A 20,815-nucleotide genomic window follows, 5' to 3' on the forward strand; every position below is an offset into this window, starting at 1 on the left:
CTTACAAGTTACGAAGTCAATAAGGAGCCTGCTATTTATTTAAGAAACAGTCTAAAAAAGCACAAGCACACTTTAAATTCTGCACAAGCTGAGAAAGCAATCTAAAAACTCCATTTTCTGTTCCATAATTACTCTAATTGTACGAATATTCTATCTTTTCTCTTTCCTTACAAAAACATGTAAAAGGTGACATCCATTCCCTGACTTGACACTAACCCATTGTTTGCCTTGCAGAAAGTGATTTAATAACTATTTTCCTTCTGAAAAATAAAAATAAAAATCACTTTAAAATTATTATTTATTTACTTATTTTTACACGTAAGAATTCCCTCAGACTTTCAAAAACAGCCAAAAGTTCAAAAAAAATGTAAAAATATGCCTTTCCTTTTCTGGGTGAACTGCAATTTTCTTTAAGTACATGTAAATGTGCATTCTTACATATACACACAGAGAGAGCAAATGCCTTGAAACTGAACAAAATTGCCTTCTATTCTCAATTTCCCTACTCCTCTAAGCAAATATGAAGAGTCTGTCTGGCATTTTCTGTGCACTACTAACTGCCCACTGCATTAAATGACAGCCCAGACACAGCTAAACCCATTTTTATTCACCTTTCTGTAGTCTGTCCCTTGATTAAAATTCCAGTGTTTGGCACTGCAGTCTTGATACTGCAAACATCAATGCCTCAAATCCTTTAACTATCTTCAACATCCTAGAATGGGCTAAACTTGAGAAATATAGATGTTTTTAAAAGACACTTTTTTTTTTTTCCCAAGGAATGATCTTTTTGATGACACAGATGCATCATTTTAAGCAGGTTTTCTTCAACTCTCTAACAAACAATGAGGATACCATTAACCAATCTGTTATATATTTAATTACTTTAAAACAGGATATATGATCTTACCATAAATTACCAAGACTCAAGATCTTGACACCAAAATTATTTAGAACATATTTTTACCTTGTTACATATATGTGTGATAAACATATGAATTAGCCTTCGACTTTTAAGAGTTAACTGTAAAATCAGAATGTAATGTCTGACAATGATCAGCTTCTCTCAGTGAAAAGCATCATACAGATTTATCATGAATCCGCATTAAAACGCTTACAAAGTATTTTTACAAAGTATTTCCTGCAAAGTTTTCATGCAGCTCAAAGGAAAAAATATACTATCAAGGCTACTTTCCTGTGCCATCAAAATAAATCTCTGAAGTTCAGTAGCGCTAACTTCACCTTAGGCTTCATATATGCCCTTGCTACTTACTCTTGACTGTTACTTATACAAGAAAGATGGGGATGGGAAGGAAAGCTATTGTAAGTTAAATCTTCTATAGCTATTCTATACGTGATACAGAAGCCATCTTAATATAAATCCTTTAAATAATATTACTCAAAAATACCCAAGAGTCACCCCTTTCTTTCATTTCTATCAATTTCAAAGAAAACTTATATGTTTCCTTTTCAGAACTGAACATATAAATGAATAGACTTGCCCTCAGACAAAAGAGTGAAATTTCCTGTATTGATGCATTTTAAGTAGCTCAACTACAAGAAAAGAATAAAACCAAAGAATTTATAAAGGCAAGCTGCTTTTACAATACACAATTCTCAAAGCTGAGTGCCTTAATATTGGAAATATATATCCTTTTTTATAACCTTAGTGTTATCACCATCTCTGACAGACATGCCTTAATAGTAATACTGTTCCTTCTTTTTAATATCTAGTATTTCTTTTTAACAACACCTACCATGAGTGATGGTAATTTGCTGTCCTTGCTCCCCAAGAGAAGAACCACCTGAGCACCTTCCTCCAGCCCTCATTAGATAGCAGCTTTCCAGACAAGTGTTCCCCTTCTATGCTAATACCAAGCTGTTCATAATATATTAAAAAGTGAACTGCAATTCCTTTCAGCTCATGCCAAATTATCTCTTGGCATCACATACAGTGTGGGTCTTGACTACGCACCTGTCTGAGGATCTTTGTTCAGACAAATAAAGCAAGAGATAAAAACATATATAGTAGGCAGGTAATTGCTAGAATTTCCTGACTTTGAGAATTGTACTAAGCTAGAAGTGAATGTTGAATTGAAAATTAATTACAACACGCTAGCTCAACTCAACCATGACCATGCCCACATTTTACCATGCATCCACAACATGTTAAAAACAAAATACTTTCAATCACGACTATTTTTTTAATATTGAGATCATTCTCATGCAAAATCATCTGTCTTTATCTTCAATGATCGTTGCCCAAAGTTAGCGGTGAAGGAATTAAAGATAATAATAATGCAAGTTATCGTGTATATATTACTTCTCTTAGCAGACAGTCTAAATGCCTGTACAGCTATACAATACAGAGTTCTGCTAGCATGTAGTATATATTTGATAAAGGATGAAGCTATGAGAAACTAGGTATGCTGAATTTGATAGACAAAGCATATGCATACAAATACAAAAAGTGTAATGTATTTTTTTCTTTCAACAACCACATGAAGGAAATCTGACATTAGAAAAGGAATGGAAAAAAATCTATGGCATACACCTCAGCATGTTAATACATGCTGCAGCTAAACACAGTTCTCAGCTTTTAAGAGGCAAATACCTTACCTTTTTCACTGTCACACCATCCTTTGGAGTTTGCTTTGTTGACAGATTGTACCCAATCATCTGTTTGGCAAGCTGTTCAACAGTCTTAGGGCTACAAACAAAGGAAAAAGGTTAGCTTATTGAAAGATATTAAAAGAAAGTCAAATAGCTGTTGTAAACAGCTTAAAGATTAACACAAAAGCAATTAATTCACACTATTTCAATTTTAAAAAGACTTACTCTTTAGTTAGATGGACTCCTCCTTTCAATCCACTGTTGAAAACACCTTTTCCTCTCCCTCCAGCCAGAATCTGCGCCTTCAGAACAATTTCCTTTGCCTCTGGGAAAGAACCACAATGCTATTCTATCGTGTGTCATTTATTTAGCTTGTTAGCTTAAGTTTAAAAAGTATTTCCTGGTTAGATTGTTTAAAAACAAGGAAAAGTTCAAAACTGGTGAGCAATAAAGTGAAAGTCAATTCACTACTTTTATAAAGTAACCTTGAAAAAAATATGGAGATTAAAGGATAAATATAGTAACTATCAGCTGGATAAATATGACATTATTTAGATAAAAATCATGCTGCTAACACTACACAACCTGCATAACAAACCAATCCGCATACAGTTTGATGGCTTACACTCTGGCATTTTTTTTTAAATCACGAATCAAACCGTATTTTATCTTGAATGCAAAACAGAAATTCTCATCAAGGAAAATACATTCCAGTCCTTGCTCTGAATACATGAAAGTCAGGCTATGGATGTGGTCATAACAAAAGAAATTCTCATCCCCCTCACACCTGATAATCAGCATCACCAGGTAAATGCAGCAAGGGAAAACACGTTACCCTCTTCACATGAGACAAGACATCATTTGAAGCTTTGGCAATGTGAGTTTAACAGTAACACGTGGAGCAAGACAGTGACAAAAGTAATCGCACTGAGACATGTTACAAACAGAAGAGATCTTCATACCCTTACCTAGAAAAATGGGAAAAACAAAAACAATAAAAAAAAAAAACATGATCTCTGCAGCTCCATGGATGCTTCTTGAACCACTAAGATCTTCCAGGTGGCTATAAGATGTTTATCAGCAACAAATACTGTCACTTCTTAGAATTAGGTAATATACTAATAAAAATACTAGGTATTTTGCAAAGTCTGTGATCCTAAAATTAACATATCCTGTCCTAAATTAATCATGGCCTAAAGGATAAAATTGTTGTTTTGTGACTGAGCCAATACTCTCTGAAGTCTGTAGGGATCACTGACTTTACTGATGTTTGGATGAGGTCACCCCTTGAATCAAAACAGTCGATGTAAGCATGCAAGAAAACATCGCAATTTGTTATTAAATCGACAGACTTAGTGCTTAAGTGGCACAGAGGATATAGATACTTACAGTCAAACAGACAGAGGCTTTCTAGGTTTGTGTTAGATATAAGTGTTTTACAGATGACTGAATACAATTTTTGGATGAGGTCATTTTTGGAGAAGCCCAGTTCTAACAGCATCATTTCAAAGTTTGAGGATAATACATTTCAGGAACAAGAAAGCAAGGTGGATATTAGGACAGAAAAAAATACTATAAAATAAATATAATCTAATTTCTACATTAAGACAGAAATGTATTTTTAATATAGCTATTGGAGGTATTGTACCAGGAGACGCCCAATTCCCAAGCTTCTCAAGACAAAATCCCTCCAGATGTTAATCCATTCAGTAACACCTGCCATATATCACTCTGAAACTTAAAAGCCTTCACCTTGAAAGTATTTCATGCATTCCAATATATTCATGTTCTGAGCTCCCTATTATTCATGCCACTCCAAGGCAGATAACAAGGAAATTTAAATGCAACAAAAAGTTTTATATCAAGTATTTTATAAGCACACAAATTATTAAGATGAATTAAAAGTATAAATCACTTCCTGATCTACAGAAGCAAACCCTAAAATCCCAATAGCTGCTGTGATAAAGAATCTAATACAGTATCGTTAATAGACGCTGTAAGCATTTAATTAGATCTGTTTAGGTGCCAACCATCCCAAGAGTGCTTTGGGATGAGTTTTGGTTGTCATTGCTACGTGGTGTCAGCTGGGCCAGTGATCATTGCCCCCTGGGCCACCCATCGCTAGGCCAGCAACGCCTTTTTAGTCCTAACTGGCACGCTACAGAGCGCTGATTATCTTCATTTGGCTACAACAAATTAAGGTAAAGAAAGGAAATAATGTCTACGTTTTTATAATCCACTAGAGGACTATCAAGGCAATATAATGACTTCAGAAAAACAACTATCAAAACCATAAATAAGCACGCTAGAAAGTAAGCATAGCCATGTAAGGATTAGATGTGAAGAACTAATCAATATAGTAGCTCAGCAGAGCACGGTACAGCGGGTTCTTCTTGCCCTGGGGAAAGCAACAGGAAGCAATTTAATTCAATAGTTATTTGCCCAAGCTCTGTAAAATGAAGTAAACCAGCCAGATCTTATTTTATAGTAACTAGGCTTGATCATTCAGTACTTACCAAGTTGATTCACTACTTAACATCACCGTTTTATTTAAAGAGCCGATCTCCTGAAACACTCACATGGAGCTGTTTTGATGCCAGCTCCTGCCTGAATTCCCCAATTATGTTATGGAAGTCTACCCCCAAAGAAGAACGTAGGTTAAGCTGGAATGTATGAAGCAATTCACCTTCACCTTCATTTGTAGGCTCTAACAGAAATACATAAAATCTAAAAAGCCGAATATAAAGTCAATATTGTACTCATTGAAAACAAAAAGCTGTAATTAATTTCAATTAGCACCCTTCCAAACTGCTGTAGTAAGGTTGGAAAAATGTTAAGGAAGGATTGTATGGTTATAAATACTGCATTTGAAGAGAACCTAGCACAAGCAACATGTCTTTACACCCCCATAAAGTAGAGTGCAACATTTTCAACAGCATTGCATTTGATAATTAGGGCTCCAATGAACTTCTGTTTATGTCCATTGACTGATAAACCTTTGTGTAAAATTAGAAACAAACAAACAAACAAAACACAGCTTGTTTCTTGAGCACATATAGATTTGTTGTCACAGATTTAAAAATTTCTTTCAAATTAAAAATAATACAAAAAGACTGTTAAGTGCCACTAACTTAGCAGCAAATACTTGCAAACTGCTCCTTGCAGATTAATGACGCATTTCTGGTAACAGCATGTGTTCTTAACTAATTTTAACTTGGACACATTAATATCTCAGACTTAACAGTTTATTAACTGAATCATATATACACACACATGCTAATTTTACATTACCCTACAGAAAAAATGATAAGAGTCTCCTTTAAAAAATGGAGCAAAAATATATCTTGTTCCTAAGCCAGATGCTTTATTAAATAAGCGATTAAATAAGCGAGACCAGCAGTCCTCAGAATTGTCCTCAGGGTTTAAGATTTCACAACTGTAGTTGGGTCCAACTACATTTCTAACAAATTTAAACTAATGCCATAGGAAAAAGACTTAAGTACTTCTATTTGAAATAAATTCTGTTGTTGTTTCGGCAGAACAGAATACAAAACTCCAAGGCACAAGCATTCTTTACATTGCACCGAACAATAAATCTCCTTCCCTTCAGTCAGCGTTGTGGATACCAACGGCAGAGATCCTCCTCGCGACTGCAACAGACTCGGTTCTATAATGAAAGCCTATTTAGAATCAATAAAATCTGTCCTGCTTTGGGGAGCTATGATTACTCTGGTCCACTGGTACTGCTTGCAGCAAAAATGAACAGCTTGTTCTCAGCCCACTGCTGTGTATATTTAACTACTGAATTCTTCATCATGAAACAATATCCTGAGAACCATAGTTCTACCTGTTATATGGTACACTAATTTATTACCTGTGAACAACTTACCATTATTATTGATATGACTGTGTGACAGCAAATTAGGCATGTTAAAAATTACATTAACACGTGCTGTAGCTTACCAAAATTAAACTACTGTACAGAATAGACAATGCAAGATAGCACAGTATTAAGCCTCACTCTTGCCTGCTTAGGAACAACAAAAAAAATGTAGCAGTGCACTTGGGACTACGCTGGCAAGGCATCACACGCTGCAGAATTAGAGCATGGGACTGAATGGGAGGCAGTCTCATACAAAATCCTAATCACATCTCTGTCTCACCACCAACTTTCTGCAGCTCAGCTTCTCTATCTGCAGGGGTTCTGGGAAAATTAATTAGCGTTTGCACCTCTTAAAAATGCAGAACCAGATTCAGTATTACATTCATGTATTTTTACCCCAGTGTAAGGCAGCTGATGACAAGAGACGGGCCAAACCCAGGCATCCCTCTTGTTACAAGGTACGACATGTTGCAAAAGAGATGGAAGTAACCCAGTGCCATGGGAACACTGCAATGAAGACAAACTGAGGACATGTAAAATTAACATCTCACAGACACAGCAACTCCTTACTGACCCAAACAGAAGCACAAACACGGAGCCCACAAACCCATGAGAGCCCATCCACAAAGGCAGCAGGGGTCAGTAAGACTCCTCCATCCTTCAATACGCCCGAAACAACCCCAGCCACAGCGGGGCTTGGCTAGTATTAATTTCAACCACTCTGCTACCCACTTTTCTTTGCCCAGTATCACTGAGCTGTGCTGAATGTAGGGCAGAGCTCTTTGGGCACCCCCCCTTCCCAAAGTACGGAGAGAGCTAGACGGGTACTTCCATTTGCAAGCAGCTTCAAACTCTCTACCTCCAGAAGGAGGCAGAGGACAACCTAATAATGCATTTACCCAGTGAAACTCCTCTGAGGAACAGAAATTGCATTGTTACCTTTGGACATGTGCAACCTCAAGCTTCCCATCGCCTGGTCAAGCTTTAATGACCATCTTTTTCATGACTGTCTATAATATTACTCCAATAAGGACTGGCTGGGATGCCCACAGGATGACCAGTTCCCAACAAGCTTTCACAGATTTTCTGATTTTCTAAAACAGAGCTTCCCTTCCCATAACACTGCTCCCTCCTGTCCTTCCCTCCCACCCCCCATTTGATGAATATAAGCAAGACATTCCTGAAGTTTTTCTGACTGCAATTACACCTCACTTCAGACAGCACAAGAACCAAAGCATCACCAAAACCCACAATGCCTACATTCTGCTCCTCCTTTGGTTTCCCCATCAGTGCTGATGGAAAAACCTCAAATGCAGAGTGCCTGCTAAGGATTCTGGATAGCCTCCCCCAGGCTGCACCTCTGCAGTTTAAAGCTTGTCTTGCACAACACAGAGTTCCCCTTGTAAAGTCAAATTTGGGGTTTGGATTTTATTTTTTTTATTTTTTTTTCCTATCTCTAGCTGATCCAACAGTAAAAACTTTCCCTTTCAGTAACAAAACCTACTTTTCTGGGTCTCATCTGTCCTCTTTTGTTGTTGCTAGTTTTGTCTTTCTCACTTAAACTACCACTACAGGAGTTTCTAACTTCCCTTTGGGAAAGACCAGCTTTAATTTATTTTCCCAAGTTTCAGGCATCCCATTACACTGCTTAGGCAGGATCCTGCCAGGTGCTTACTATTCTTTAAAAACACTGTTGTCCAGACACACACTGGTATACTTATGCCAGCACAAGAAGGAAGAGAGAAGAATAAAAGCTGTAAGGATGAATGATAATGTTTAAAAACAATAATCAAGCATAATGCCCAGATTGAACTGTGAATCCCAAAGCTGCCATAAGAACTGTTCGTATTTGTGCCACTTTTCATGAACTTCCTCTGAAATCTGAGACAGCTTTTCCCATGGAGCAATTCTTGCTACCGCTCCTGCTGCCCCCCAACTCCTGAGCACTGCAGGGACGTCTGAGAGGCTCCTACACCCTGCCAAGGAAGCAGATCGAGACGGGAAATGGAAGCTGTCCACAACAAGATTCATCCCACAACTACAAAACTACTGGTGTGCTTCAGCATCTTCAGAATGAATTGCACAACTGATTTGTGCTCCCCCCTGCCCTTCTTTTAAACTTAACTCCCTTCTTCTATTATTTCCATCCTTCCGCTCTGTAACACCGAAAAGAATTATGTTCTTACACATCTAGTTTCTACAACCTTTGGTTTTCAGACTGGTTTAAAGTTAAATAAATCATCCTTTTCATGACTCCACGCTTTTGAATATATTGTATATTTATTGCTAGATTATAAGCCTCATTAAAATCTATAATGATAAATTAGTCAGTCTCTTGATTCTGTCAGTGCTGTTATTAATTGCTTTCATAACCATTACTACACACTTCACCGGTGATAAAAATTTTAAAGCTAGATAAAATCAACTAAGCTAAAGCTCACTCTTAATAGTGCACTCTTAAACCTCAAAGTAAAAGCAATCACACGTCTTATATTTAAATTAAAGTTGATAAATTACTTATATAGCAAACAGAACCTCACTACATCCAGCAGCAGGCAAAAATATGCACCTCGAGGCAGGGATCCAAAGCAAAGTTTTCACATTAAAATTCTTTCATTGTACGTGCATGTTTAAAATTTTATCAGAAATCTTGTTTCTGATAATTTGCCAACCTTTACAAGTTTCTCTTTTCAACCTAAATTCTCATTATTTTTAATGTAATTTTGCTCTGGAACAGACCCAGGGTTTAGACAAACTACTACCTGTCATCTTCTCTTACAAACACAAGAGGAGACATGGTTTGAAAAATCCATCAGAGGGGGAACAAATTCTTCATGTGGTGGAAGAGCACTGAAGTCTATTGACAGAACTAGCAAAAGCTTTTTCTTCCAGCTCTCAGACAACATCCATTCTACAGGTAAAACAGAGAAGGACACGTTCTGTAGCCTGCAACATCAGCCTGCCCTCTTGCAGCATCCTGTGTAGTACATACTGAACAAAACAAAAATCCACACAAGTGTATTTTCTTCTGGCATTATCCCACCATTTTTGTTCTTTATGACTTCCTAATATTCTTTGTAATTTGCACATTAAAACATTTTTCTCCTCTTTGGAGGAATTTCAGTCTAAGAAACTGCAAAAGCAAGTAACGAATCCTTTTGCTGTGTATCAGTTGTCATTCCCTATTACCTGACACCATCATGAAAGCACCTCAGTCTCATCAGTTAGTATGCAGTGAGATTTATTAGAAATTTGGGCATGCAAAATTGTGTGGTTCAATAATCAGATATGGACTTTGAAGTTACCCGTTTTCCTTATACTTAGAAATCTTGCAATGTATCTTTCTTAAAACACCCAAAATTAAAAACTCATCATTTTACCTGATTTTTAGCAAGTTATTCCTCTCCACATTTCACTTTTGCCTGAAGTACAAATAAGAGTTACCGTGAAACAAATTTACTTACAGTTTTCTTAGTTTCTTTACCTGTCAAAGTTTCCAGGGATTTCAAGTTTCCCTTGCCAAAGTATCCTGAAAATATTTAGCTTTTAAAATACATATATATATAACATATTTCAAAGTTAGCAGATTCAGGCAGTTTAACTGTGTCCTAAATTCTTGATTGAATTCCGTAACTCCATTTGTTTTAATGCAATGCAGAGAACAGGTTTCATGCAATCTGTAGTGTTGAAGTCAAGCAGTCATTAAGCACCAACACCGCTCTCGCCCCTAACTGCAACAATACTCACACCTGTTTTCCTGGAAGGATTTCAGAACTTTATTCTTTGTGATTATGTATAAGGCATAAGGCAGACAAGCCAGAAAAAAAAAGCCTTTTTCAACTGATTCTAATTCCTGTATCCGTTACTGAACCGGAGAGATTACTTTAAAAAATTTGTACTTAATGTAGAAAACATAAAAACTGGGGAACATATATTAGATCTTCCATAATTTACTTTTAAGCATAAAAGAGTGGTAGTACAATGTATTTTTAAATAGGAAGCATAAAATAGGAAACTTAGGCAAGAAACAAGGGAATTTGCCTTGTAAAAAAACAAACAAACAAACAAACAAAAAACCACGAACAAATATAAAGACAACTGCAACATCACCACCATCACTTAAGTTTCCATTTGATTAGCTTTACAAAGGAAGAAGAATGTAGAAGATGGTATAAAAACTTTTTATCCCCTGGGACAAGCCTTTAGTTTTTGATGGTGGAAGAATAATATTAATGATTTATATCACACTGTAAAGCAGCTGTTTAAACACTCAGTGTCCTTAATTTTACCGAGCAGCTTCCTAGCTGAGCTAACAATATTGGTGACCATGCACTGTACTAATATACGCAGTCTCTCTTCTTGTCTTAGCTTCTGTTTGTCCCTTTAGTTTTCTTCATGGATTTATAAAGAGCTGCTTGTTACTATACACAGTCACAACATACACTGTACGAGGACACTGGACAAGCTGTTAGCTCGATTAGCTTAATAATAGATTTTTGAGTGTGATTTCCATTTTTTTTTTTTTCACATTCTATGGATGGCCAAAATTACAAAGCCATATGGTGCTTCATAAGTAACAATTAAAAGTTATTTTCTAATCTTTATGCACAAAAAAACCCAAACCACCAACCCACACCACCATAAAAATACATATGGGCACAAGGGCACAAAGGAAATGAAGCTCTGGAATGTCTGCAGCTGTCCAGGAGGATCCAAGCACTTCCTCAGCTTCTTCCCCATTCACACATTTCCAGTCCATGCTAACCCTGGATATTACAATTAATCACAATATATGCCTCAAAGCTCCTAATTAAGGCTCTCTTTTGCAACTGCAATTTCATAACAACAGCTTGTACAAAGATCTGTGTACCTCAGTGCATGTTCTGATTCTGATACTCCTCTACACCCATTGCATGGGTTTGTTCACAGCTTTGATCCTATGCAGGCACAAACATTTGCAGAGCTCTGCCAGGCAGCAAAGTCCCATCCGTGCCGGGATCTGGGAGCCTGCATGCTTAGTGCAGGACCCCACTATTTTTCCAGCAATTCACACTATCCAACGCAGGCATGCGACTGTAACTGAGGAACTATTCTACTCCCACGTAAATGAAACTTAAGGGATCATCCCAGTGATCCCTTAGCAGCCCCCTTCTTTCTCTCTGACCCTTGTAACACCTTCTGTCGGTGCTAATCGTAAAGCAACTAGATACGGGACTCCTGCTTGTGTACCCAAAGGTAGATAAACTCTTAACGTGTCTTACTGTAAAATGGAGATAGCAGAGCTGGCTACCTTCCTCACTGGACACTTCTGGAGTAAGACCTGCATATGGGAAGGGAAGGTTTCCTTAGAAGCACCTTGGTTAACTGCTTTTATTACCCCTACTACTGCAAGTCAAACTGATGGGCAGAGAGATTTTGTTGTTTTTCTCATGAGCACCCAGGCTGCAGAGCACAAGCTAGCCCTGGGTAGCTGGAAAGCTCTGGAAAGCAGCATTCACCACTGGCACAGGCAGATCCAAACACGTTCACTCACCATATAAATGATTCTTATCACCTGCACATCTCCTGGGGACAATATTAACAAGAGATTTTGCTAAACAAAGAGCAATAGGAAGAAAATATATCAAAAACTTAGACATCAACGTATTAAAGTCGAGAGGACTGTATTCCTTTCTAAATATACCTATTTTTAAATCTGCTGAATTACTGCATTCAAAAGTACTGTACACTGTGATCTTTGTCGATTCTCAAGAGAGCAATTTTGTCAAATTCATCTTTTGTGGAAAGATATTTTGAGGCTATACTGAAGATAAGCCAAAGAGAAGAAAATTTAACATCCTTTCAAATTCATACTCACAGGAATTTTTTTCCCCGTAACAGTCTAAGCACTGCTTTCATATATATATTATATACACACATATATGTAGATCTACCAGCATAAAGATTTCATTAATCTAAAAACTTAAAATGGAATATTCATGTTCTAAAGTACAGAATATAAAAATTATGGTAATTGCAGGGACAAAAGAAAATAAAAAAACTTCTCCTTTGTGTATTTTATTTAAAATGATCTAAAGGTAACCGCTGTTTGCATAATGCAATAATATTCAATTAATGTCAACCCTGTAACTTTAGTTAATACTAATATAACCTAAAAGTACTCAGAGCAAGAAACATACATACCTAAGAAATTTACAGGTCTGACTGAAAATACTATAGTACTTCGGAATGTGTACCTTGAGTAGACAGATATAAACAAACCTACAGATAGTATTTTGTATACAAAACCACTAAGTTTAGCTATTAGAGAACGCTCAACAATATTGCCTGCAAGTATGACGATCCTTTCCCAAAATCTGCACTGCCAAAACACACTACACCTAAGTGGGCCTAACGTATCTCACCAACCCACATCACACCAGACATACTGTATTTTCTTCTCAGTTTGAAAGGGCTGCCGCAAGTCCATATATACATCTAGATAATATGTTACAGCAGAAGAAATGGGTTGCTCTTTTGTACAAAGCTCGTGATGGAGCAATTTGTGAACCTCCATTATTGTGAAGATCTCAAATTCTGTATTAGTCAATCTGGTTTCAGTCACTGATCTTGTAGGCACACTGCTGGAGACACCGGAAAGCCATCCCTGGGAATGGGATCTTTTTTCCTGGAAAGATATATTTAGCAGTTGATACGCTTGAAGCAAACATACATACCAGGAGGCAAGTCAACTCACATGGCCCACTGCTTGTGTTTTCTTTCCTTGCTATTCTACTGGGTATTTCATACTCGTATTTGCTTTAGATTTTCAACAACTTGCAACGTGGTTTACATGACTCGATCAAAGTTAGGATACAACACACAGTACTATGGAAAATTTGGCTACCACCTTGCTGTGAAACAGCGCTCCACAGATGGTTCCTTGTAAGTAGAGAACTACAGCTTTTTAACAGGATACACTACCTCAACTACAGTCCTAAAAATTCATCCCTTTTGCTCTTCAGCATTGCTTTTAAAAGTTCCATAGAAAGGTCCCAAGCATAGAAAAGTAATACAATGCCAACAGTTGACTTTTAAGAATTCCATAGTAAAAAGAAAAAATGGTTTTGCATTACACCCCCCCCCCCAGGAAAAAAAAAAAAAAAAAAACATTAAATGCAATATAGAAATTATTCTTTGTATATCTATCAGTGATGTATTACAAACATCATTAATGTTTTAGCTACTAAGAAATACTGGAAAGCAGCATTTTACTTGCTAAATTACTGACAAAACTGCTACTAAAAATGTATGTCTTGCTGTACAGTCATTTACCCCAAAGTGACATTTTAATGATAAGTAATTGATTTCATTTAAAGCAAGTAATTATCAACCAAACTCATCATTTTCTAATTTCCCCCCCAAGAAGTGTTATCTCTAGCACGCATCCTAAAGAAACCCACAAGAATCTAAATCATTATTTTCTTTCTTGACTCTTCCTTTTCTAACACAATCTATTTTTTTCCTCCTTTTTATACCCAAATTTGTATTGTTTCAGAAGGGAAGACTTTATCAAATCTGTCACAAATGTAGCCATTCTGATATCAACAGATTTTTCTTCAAAGCAAATCGGATACACAGCCTCTAGACTACAATTTGAAAGATGAACATATTGAATACATGAGAAATGAAATCAGATAACACACAATAATTTTCTCTTAACACCATTTCTCTGAAAATGAACAACTACAATCACAACCTTTCTTTCAACTAACACAAACTACCTTTGTGATATTACCTCAGTTGACTCTTGCAGAACCACATCTGCATCTGCTAAAAGAACTTTTTAAGCAGCAGCAACTAAAGTGAGGTTAGGCCCTGCTTGCTGGTAGCCTGCAGCGAAGTTTAAATATCAAAAATTGCCTGATTTTCAGCATAGAAAACATTATTAGAAATGAAACAGTTTTAAATAAAGCCCTAGTTTGTCACAGAATAATGGCTTGTGTAAAATGAAATGATCCACCCTTCAAGGCAGCCTGTAGTGTATCCCAAAAGACTAGGATAAAAATAAAAAATATATAGATATTAAAAAAAATAATAATAAAGCAAATGACAAGAGAGAACAAGGCATAAAGGTCCACCATCCCCAGCACAAAGCTGAGCACAAAGCACTGTCCATGTGCCTGTAACCCAGGAAAACAGCAGAGGGACAAGAAATACAGAAGCAAGAGAAGAGTATCAGAGTGAAGAACCTGAACCATTCTGTGAAAGAAAGTAATTTCCCCTAGGAGTGGGATGTTTCATGGCTCCGTGTAGTGCAGCTCTAGAGAAACGCTTCAGGCAGAACTGCAGAAAAGGTGTTGATGGAGAGAACGAGCCACCTAAGGCTCTGACCTTGGCCATCCACATTAGTGATGTGTGCTCTATGCAATAAACTTTTCATGAAGCTCTCAACTTTCCTAGCCTAATGAAAGAAACAGGGCAACAAATAAAACTAAATATTAAGAGTGGATTACTTTCAGCAGAGTGCTACTGCAACCTTCTGCTCCTCTGTCCAAGGAGCGAAGTGATGAAGTACTGCAATACCACTCCTGTGACACCGCAGACTCAGTGGTTATAGAGTTGGCAGCCTTCTGTCGACATCTCCAAGGAACTATCCTGTTACACAATCAATTAAGCAAATAGACAAAGAAAGAAAAATCTTGCAAATGAGCAGTAAGAAGATCACGCACATTTCATTACTACTACCATTTTTCTGCATGGCTTCTTATCATTCACCTAAGTCAGAACAGTCATCAAAAATTAAGATTTAATTCTGCATTTAACAAACTACGAGCGGCTTTAAAGTGGTTCAAAACCTACATAAATCAAACACAGCCAGACTTCTATTGCTTATAATATTGACCTCAGCCTGTAAAGCTATTACACAGGCACTCAAATGTAAGGTCTATGGATTTGCTTTCAAAGCTTTCCTTGGACACACCTGACTTGACATGGAGCTTCTCAGTGCTTGAGCAAGTCTGGATCAAAAAAAAAAAAAAAAAAAGAGACTAAACTTTATAAAACACTCGTAATCTGTGACAATAATTCGGAAGCATTTTTAAAAGGTTCTGTTTTTCAAATGCTACAGTGCAGAGTATCCTTCTCTGAAAACACTCTCCAAAATACCCAAGAGCTGCCAGCTAAAATTGTTGGTTTTGAAACTTCAGACCATCTGTATTTGAAATGAGCATTCTGTAGATAGATACTTGCACCTTTACCATGCCAAGACATGCCAAAGGAGGGAGTCTCAAACTTGAACACGTTCTGCCTGCATGGGTATAGACACAAACATACAAACATAAAAAAATATACTAAAGAAGTATTTTCCTGCAAAGATGCACTTGAAGTCAGAATCAGCCTGTCTATTTTTTAAGCTTATAGCATCCATTGAACTAGTGCATTGTTTGGCTACAAAAGCATTGTCTATATACTAACCCACACTAAAAATTGGAAAAACATTAGTCACTTTTTTTTAAAAAAAAAAAAAAGTTTTTATTATTTTTAACTTGTAGTTGGTTGGCATTTCTTACACTCTCAAACATGCTGAATTATTATAAAGAAATAATACAAGTAGTAAGATCAATTAATTACTTCTAGTATTCACTACCCAACAAAGCAATTCAGCCATACAGTTGAACATGCACCTTACAATCTCTAGGGTCCTAAAATCATAGGGTCCTAAAAGCATGTTGCCAGACCCATTTATGTACAAAATATACATGAAAAATTACTTCTCGCTGCAGCATTTCACAGTATAAAAAAAAAAATCCACTTTCCAAACTCACAGGTTGAGCAAAAAGTTTACCACATCTCTTTATCTGTAGTTTATGCAGAAAATTAATACACTTTGTAAAAGGTCATCAAAGTTGTTTTTCTGTTCGGGGCTTTTTTTTCTTTTCAACAGAGGATAGCTTTCACACACTTCTGTTTTTCCTGCTGACAATTTAATATCCTCCTCTTGTAAATATGTGCCTCTAAGAATAAATCACGTTTTACTATTAAAAATAAAAATATGATTCAATACAAAGCAGAAAAGCCAATCTCTATAAAGTTTCCCAACACAGCTTTTATATGACGATGCAAGTATGCACCCAGCAAGGCATTTAAGTAAGAATAAGAATATCCTAGCTGCACATGGGACTGAATAGTAATGGATTATGCAAAGCATTTAAAATGCAAAAAATGCACAGCTTTGGCCAGTTCCTGAGAAGTAAAATCAATGGTAATTCTTATGATGGCAGTATTCTGTAATGAGTACCTGACACATCTGAGAACTATTGCCTATATTAGAGCCAAAATAAGTCCACAAAATTAATAATGAAGTAGCATTTTTTGACTTCTTTATTCAGATCAGTTTTACTACTAAGTTTGTTGATACAGATGGAAAAAAAAACACACCACCACCACAAAAAAAAAATCAACAACTTGATTTTTCCTTAAATGTATTCTGCTTGGAAAAACGCCTGCGTGAAGCACACCAGGGAACAGGAGTGCAAGCAGCCCATATCACCTTGCCCTTTGTTTAGATTGTCAGTTTTTCCTTTTGATCTTTCTTTGCAGTTGAAAAAACAAAAATTGATTTTCCCTGTTGAACTGAGGTAGAAAAAGGACAATATTTTATTTAAGATCCTTCACTCCCCCACATAAGCCTATTTCTTTATTTATATACAAAAGAAACTATCCGTTTGTTCTCGTAAAAAATATTTTCAAGTAGGGAATGCTCTCAGTGTACTGACTGTGGTTTCTTAAAAAAGGAGGGGCTTAAATTCCCAATATTGGCCTCCTGCACACACCTCAGAAACCTTCTGCAGCTACAGACGCTGAGCTTCAGGAAAGCAGCAGGCATGCGCATTAGCTGTTTGCATCAACCTAGGTTACTAGTAATGTTATGATCAAAATGTTGCTTGTGGGCAAAGAGAAAAGCCCAATTTATATGGATAGTATAAAGCCAAGACCATATTGCCAGTATATGCATAATTTGGATAGTCTAATCAAAACTTTGTGATTATTCCAGAAAAAATGAAAATCTATATACAAAAATGTTTCAATAATAAAACAATTAGAATTTTTGTATGTGTATTTCTTAATTTCTACCCCTTTTCCTGGTGTTAAACTTGTCCTCCCAGAGCTCTGCTGGGTCCTATGGCTTGCAGTTTCATCCTGGTCTAGGCTGTTAAAGTGATTCTTCAGCTTGTGGAGTCTTTTGCTGGAAAAAAATATGATGTTCACATTGATGGTTTTGTCTTCCTCACTTTAAGATCCATACACTTTTTTTTTTTTTTTTGTATTTTACCAGTTGAATCCTAGCATAGTTTTGTCCAGCTATCCTAGATCCTCTCTGAATCCTAGCATAGTTTTGTCCAGCTCTAGGTTTGCATTTCTTTAACTGAGCTTTTGTGAGCTTTATTCAAAGCCATGGATCTCCAGCACTAGACTGTACAAAAGCTCCTGATCTTACTCACTGGTTTACAGTTCTAGTAAAATGCAAGTAAAGCGAACAGAACAGCTGTGCTAATCTCAAATGCTGCGAGATTCGTCTGTGTCTCACTGAAGACAGGATATAGTTATGGTTCCTTTTAAGAACAATCTTCAGTCACCAAAGGAAGCAATGACTTCTAGAAAACAACACGTTGTATTCCATTTCATGCTCTCACACAATTCTGAGATAAACCTTGGAACTTCACTAAAGGTTCTGAAGCTCTCCCATAACCACCATGCATTCAGCAAGACCCCCGGATATCTTGCAGCAGGTAGTAACACCATCCATCATCATCTTCCAATAGCAGTTGATCATTAAATGAGAAATATTGTGTACATTAATAGTTTAACTATTAAATATATATTTTATACTTATTACTGAATTAATTATTAATTCTTTCAATTGCATTTACAACTTGCATTTCAGAATAAAGTGCTGATATTAGCAGAAAACAAAAAAAAACCCTAACACCCACAGGTGTTACTGGTTCCAGTGGACTGCAAACTTGCTGTGGTATCTGCATGCATTCTTGAGATGCTTGAAGAAACCAGCGCTCACAGACTGCTGAGCTGCCCTCGAAGCTCCAGGAAAGCTGAGGACACGCTCTCACAACTGCCCCCTCGGAAGCACGAGAAGCTGCTGCCTGTGGTAGGCTTCAGCGTGCAGCCATCCAGCTGTTCCCCTTGATTGCTCCAGTCCTTTTAATCTCTCTTTTGCTGTGAGTTTGGGAAGGCTTACACAGCTTTGCCCAAGCATTTTGTTCGAATCAATTCGGCATTTGATTTGTCACACAGAACTCTATTCAGAACAGTCCAGTGGAGAGCATACCAAATGCTGTGTAATTGTGACCAAACAGTCTGTGGCAAGGCCAACCACTGAGAAGTTTAAACCCAAGGAATACAAACTGTGAGTCTCCTTAAGCTATGTGATCCTGCTCTTTAAATCCTGCAACAAGGAAAATGCATAAGACAACCAAATTTAGTTACAAAAAAGGTACTTTTTACATCCACCAGGCACAAATGCAAGTCTCAAATATTATTAGTGCTGACCTTATTTAGAAGCTTACTTGTCTTCCTCATGCACCATCCTGTCCTGAGTAGATCTTCCCTAGCCCTTTGAGGGCAGGCACACATCCTGCTCACCAGTTCCAGCAGCTGAGCATTCGCATCTCAACCTCCAGTCACTATCTCTTAGCAAAGATATAACCATATACGTTACACTCAGATTTCGAGTTTTCCAGATTGCGTAACATTAAGTTGGCCTACGAAAATGGATGCAAGGGCAACAGGGAGGCATTAGCTTCTCATTTGGCAGTCAGCATTTACAGGGAAAGATGCATATCGACATGACGTTGAAATCAGCAACGCTGAGTTTCATTTAGGCTTACTGCAAGATGAGCTCTGCAGGGACTCTGCAAGTAGGTATTATGCTTGGAACTTGAATTCTATGTATTTTAATGAAACTGCACAGTCCAAGCATCTCCATGAGCGAGCAGCCCTATGAAATTCCAAAATTTGCAGCTTTCTCAATTACTCACACATCAAGGGAATTTTTCAGGCTAAAAAATTAAAATTGCAATAAGCAACAACTGTGTGTGCAAAGACAAAGAACGTGCAGCTGATTTACGAGTTTTGAACCTGTGCTGAACCTGCAGAGGGACTGACATAACAGGTGAGCAAGTACATCTCAGATGTTCACATTTATGCACGATGCCATTCAGCTACTGCTCAGCTTCAGATGAGCAAGACCGTGAATCAAATCTGTGCTGAACTTGTCAGCAGCAGAGGATCGTATCTATACACGATCTTTACAGCCATGGTCCAGCTGAGAGACCTAAGCATCAATCCCACGGCCCCTGCTATGAATCCCCTAAAACAGATTAATTCCCTAACATCTTATAAACTATTAAAAACTGGTTAATATTTTATTAGCTTAAGGGCAGCAAGTTGCTCTGAAAGGAAGAAAAAAATGAAAAAAAAGACTTTGCAACTCTTGCGCAGTCACTCAGTCACGTCTGCCTGGTTTACGAATTTTAAGAGGTAACTACTGAAAAAGAACTTTACAGTATATTACTACTTCCTTCTACACTGCAGAAAATAGTTTTGGATTTTATTGAAGTGTCAGCTATGGAATAGGGCAATTTTTCTCTACAAGTCAGAATTTTTGCATGATGCTTTGTTCATGCTTCTGCCGTCTGTTCCTCTGCAGCCTTCTCACTTTGAGATCACGTTCAGACCTTCTATTGGAGAACGTACAAACTCCACGAGTATAAAATATGTATTTGTAAAACAGTGGTCACAGCATACTCCCAGAACATCTCCTGTGATATAATTTACCTAATACAGAAGAGGAGGGATTTTAAGTAGCTAAAACAATTCATAGAGAGACGAGAACACACCATTAATGTTACCTTGCCTGCTGTTAACTGCAGTAATTACTCGTTAGTTGTGGGAAGCAATGTAATGTACCCTATCATATAGGCAAGGCCAGGCTGGATGGGGCTTTGAGCAACCTGGTCTAGTGGGAGGTGTCCCTGCCCATGGCAGGGGGCTGGAACTAGATGACCTTCAAGGTTCCTTCCATCCCAAACCGTTCTATGATTCTCCGACTATTTCAGTGATGTGCTCCTGTTAAATTACCTCTGAACATAGCCCTTAAAAATCTCTCTCTAGTATTTAATCTGACTGGTTTACTTCCTGTCTTCATTAGCCTGGAGTTTTCTAAAGGAACTCTTTGTGAGCTCTATAGAAGTTTGTATGTATCACTATTTACAGGATACTTGATGTCAAAAGGTGTAAAAAAAAATAGCCATAAATCAGAAT

The 20,815-nt window shown here is 37.2% G+C and overlaps 1 protein-coding gene across 1 annotated transcript in view; it reads right to left on the reverse strand.

Moving 5' to 3' along the window:
• Positions 1-20,815, reverse strand: part of SUCLG2 (succinate-CoA ligase GDP-forming subunit beta) — a 112,824-nt gene that overhangs the window by 58,454 nt on the left and 33,555 nt on the right. The window contains exons 3-4 of the mRNA XM_035337725.1: positions 2,836-2,935; positions 2,617-2,707 (exon numbers count right to left, since the gene is read on the reverse strand). Of these exons, the coding sequence (XP_035193616.1) occupies positions 2,617-2,707; positions 2,836-2,935 (191 nt within the window). The remainder of the gene's footprint in view (positions 1-2,616; positions 2,708-2,835; positions 2,936-20,815) is intronic.

The sequence above is a fragment of the Oxyura jamaicensis genome, chromosome 12, assembly GCF_011077185.1.
Source record: "Oxyura jamaicensis isolate SHBP4307 breed ruddy duck chromosome 12, BPBGC_Ojam_1.0, whole genome shotgun sequence".
NCBI lineage: Eukaryota > Metazoa > Chordata > Aves > Anseriformes > Anatidae > Oxyura > Oxyura jamaicensis.